The sequence below is a fragment of the Sorex araneus genome, chromosome 5, assembly GCF_027595985.1.
Source record: "Sorex araneus isolate mSorAra2 chromosome 5, mSorAra2.pri, whole genome shotgun sequence".
Taxonomy (NCBI): Eukaryota; Metazoa; Chordata; class Mammalia; order Eulipotyphla; family Soricidae; genus Sorex; species Sorex araneus.
Window position 1 is genome coordinate 114155303 of NC_073306.1, and position 3630 is coordinate 114158932.

At 60.5% G+C, this 3630-nt stretch overlaps 1 protein-coding gene across 1 annotated transcript in view; it reads left to right on the plus strand.

The window, feature by feature from the left end:
* TREML2 (triggering receptor expressed on myeloid cells like 2) overlaps positions 1-3128 on the plus strand; it is a 10454-nt gene extending 7326 nt beyond the window's left edge. Inside the window, exons 3-5 of the mRNA XM_004619354.3 lie at positions 793-1195; positions 2673-2779; positions 3034-3128. Coding sequence (XP_004619411.3) covers positions 793-1195; positions 2673-2779; positions 3034-3128 — 605 coding nt within the window. The remainder of the gene's footprint in view (positions 1-792; positions 1196-2672; positions 2780-3033) is intronic.
* The last annotated feature ends 502 nt before the right edge of the window (positions 3129-3630 follow it).

The window sequence follows — 3630 nt, forward strand, 5'->3', positions numbered from 1 at the left end:
TTGTTTTCCAGAAAGACTGGACCAGTCGGCATTCCCACCAACAGTGAAGAAACGTCCCTTTTTCCCCACATCCATGCCAGCACTGGTTGCTTTTGTTCTTTTGAATGTGTGCCAGTCTCTGTGGTGTGAGATGATATCTCATTGTTGTTTTGATTTGCATTTCCCTGATGACTAGGGATGTGGAGCATTTTTTCATGTGCCTTTTGGCCATTTGTATTTCTTTTTTGAGGAAACTTCTGTTCATTTCTTCTCCCCATTTTTTGATGGGGTTGGAGGTTTTTTTCTTATTCCCCACCTTTCTTGTGCCCTGCTGGACACCAAATACAGCCCAACACAGAGACCCCACCCCTACTATTTCTCCCCCCTCTGCCAACCGAGCACCATAGAAATGGGATGGAAAGAACTGACTCACTGAGTGAGGGGGAGCAGGAAGTTTGGGGGTCCTGAGAATCCCCCTCAAGCAGGTGTCTGATGCCACATCCTTTGGAGTTGGGGCCTTGCTGTGTCTTGGGCCTCTCTGGTGGCAGTGGCCTGTAAGGAGGCATGTCAAGAAGAGACGATGGATGCCCATGGGTGGACTGGGGGGCATGGCCTCTGGTCCAGGGGTCTGACAGGGCAGCAGGAGAAGGCGTAACTGTTCCTCCCTTTTCACCTGCTTTACCTCCTTTACCAGTTGGCCTCTGCACACACACATCAGCTCTTTCAGTTGAGGTAGGGGGGAACAGTGCGGGGGGCTCAAGTGCCGATCTCCTCCTGAGTCATTCTAATGTTCCCTCCTCTCTGGACCCTCAGCCCCCACCACCAGGAGGAGCAGCCCTCACACCCACCTGACCAAAGCTCTCCAGAGTGATGCTGTCCACACCAGGGGTCAAGCCCCCACCTCGGGCCCCAGGACAGCCCTCACTAGCAGTGGGCCACTGCTCACACCGGGACCCCTCACCGTGGCCCGACTGTTACCCTCCACGGCCTCAGAGACCTTCAGGCTGAGTTCTGTATCCAGCTACAGCGTCACCAGCCCAGGGCCCTCGTTCACAGGCCCCAAGAGGATGCCGGAGTCCCAGACAGAGACAGCCTCTCCCCAGCATGTTGGCCTGGAGCCCACTGCCACCCACGCCGGGCACCTGAGCACCGGATCACCCACCACAGGAATGTGCCACACCAGCATATCTCTCCTGGACACGCTGCCCCCCACCAGGTACCCCCGGGTGTGGTGAGATGCACTTCCCTAGGGCATCCACTCTTGGGGCCCGAGCAGGCCTGAGGGGCCCTTGCCCAGGGCAGACTTTGGCTCTCTGGGAGCAGAGTCCGGCCAGGTGCCCAGGGGAAACTGCAGTAAAACATGTGTCGTGAAGGGTAGGGCAGGGAAGTGGGCTCAGGGGCTGGGGCAGCAGACAGTCGCGGGGTGGGTAGTAAAACGTGCGCATGCTCCAGGGTGCCTAAGAAACTGAGAAGTGGAAGGTGGAAGACAAGTTACTTGGGGGTCCCTCAAACATTCTCTGAGCACAGGCAGGCTGGAAGGAACTCTCTGAGCAGTCCGTGACCTCAGGGCAGCAAGAGCTCAATCCCTCCCAAAATAGGGGACTGGCGTCAGTCCTCTGTGGGCAAGGGGCTTGTTGAGGTTGCTGTCTGAGCCCTGAGAGTGCCAGGAAGGAGGGACAGTCCCCTCCAAGCAATCAGGGAGGGACTGGGGTAGTGGTGGGGTGTGGGTCTGGCGTGAGCCTGAGCCGGGGTCTGTTCCCATCATCACGTGGTGCCCTGAGCATCACCAGATGCCATGCTGGAGGCCCTCAGCTTTGCAAGGGCGTCCTAGGTCCCCCCTACACTGCAGAGCCCAAGCAGTATCACATTCTCAGGCCCTTGCCCTGATTCTTTTGGCTAAGGGTCATGGTGGGCCCTACACCTCCAGAGCACCACTTTAGAAACACCCCCCACCCCAAACAAAGTGTTAGAACAGAAATGCTGAGAGCAGGTGCACACAGCGCTTCCCAGAAGCAGAGGCCAGCCTCTGCGGGCAGAGCAGGAGGTTCTCTCCCCTGCCACACTCGGGGACGCCAGGGGCATCTAACCCACGAAGAGCAGGCTGAAGGGGATGAGAAGGGGTGTCTGAGGCTCTGTCCAGCTATGGACTTGCTCCCTGTCAAGTGGGAGTGGGACTCGCCGTGGAAAAGGTGTACCCTCAATGGACACCGGGACCCTCAGTGGACACAGGGACCCTCAGTGGAGATGGGGACCCTCGGTGGAGATGGGGACCCTAAGTGGATACGGAGACTCTCAGTGGAGACGGGGACCCTCAGTGGACATGGGGACCCTCAGGGGAGATGGGGATCCTCAGTGGTTATGGGGACTCTCAGGGGACACGGGGACCCTCAGTGGATATGGGGACCCTCAGTGGATATGGGGACCCTCAGGGGAGATGGGGACCCACAGTGGGGACAGGGGCCCTCAGTGGATAAGGGAGACCCACAGTTGTGATGAGGACCCTCAGTGGAGATGGGAACCCTCAGTGGGAAAGGAGGAGCCATAGTGGCCATGGGGACCCACAGTGGAGGCAGAGGACTCTCAGTGGGTCCTTAAGGAGGAGATCCCTCCCTGTCCTGGCCCACTCTGCTCACGAGGCGCACAGTCAGTGTAGGGCAGAGTGGGGGCCCCCCTCACCTTCTCCTGCCCCGCAGACCCCAGGACTCCTCCCCCGCTGTGCTCGTGGGGGCGCTGGCCCTGGTCCCAGTGCCTCTGCTACTCCTCGTGGTCTACGGCTTCTGGAAGAAGAGACACGTGGGAAGTGAGTAGCACCTGTGTCCCCGCGCCTGGGGGCTGGACCCTCACAAAGCCCCTGACCATGTACCATGCCCCTACTGTGTGGTTCTCTCCTGTTGGGTTTGGGGGGGGGTACCGTGTTTTCCCCCGGGCCAGGCTGAGGGGCGGGCAGAGTAGAGCCCCACAGCCCCTTTGGAGCTGCTCAGAACCCGGGGCTGGCCCAGCGGCTGGGGGTGACCCTGGGGTCTGGCCCCTCCTCACCTCTGCCCTATCCTGCAGGCTACAGCGTGTGCCACAACCCCACTGGACCTTGGAAGCAGCTGCCCAGTAGACCGGAGCCTCCATGGAAGCCTGCGTGGTCAGAGGCCACCTAGCCAGGCCAGGGCACATATCCCAGAGGGGCCCCCGAGGACAGGGACGGAGGGGACCGGCTGCAGTGGGGCCAGCGTGGGGCGTTGGTAAACCGGCTCTGAGTCAGCCGGCCTTCACACTCAGGTTCCTGGACCTCCAGGCTGGGGAAGGCCCAGGATGAGGACAGTGTGGGAGCTAACCAGGATATTCTGCTCGAAGCCCAGAACCTGGAGCCTCTGATGGTGACAGAGAAGTCCCCGTGCTGCTGTTGACAGGCCTCAGCACCTCTGGGACTTGGGACTACAGCCAAGCTGAGGGGCAGGGGACGCCAAGGATGCCTGTCCACCCCTGGGCCCTCTGTCCTCACGCTCCCCTGGTGAAAATGGCTGATGCCCCCGACCTGTGAGGGCCAGCAGCCAAGTCCCCCCACCGTGCCCACTCAGAGGATGAGTCCCTGACAGGCCTGGTGGGGGCTGACCTTGTGTCCTGCTCTGCGGCTACCCCTGCTGCCCGTCCCTCCTGCAC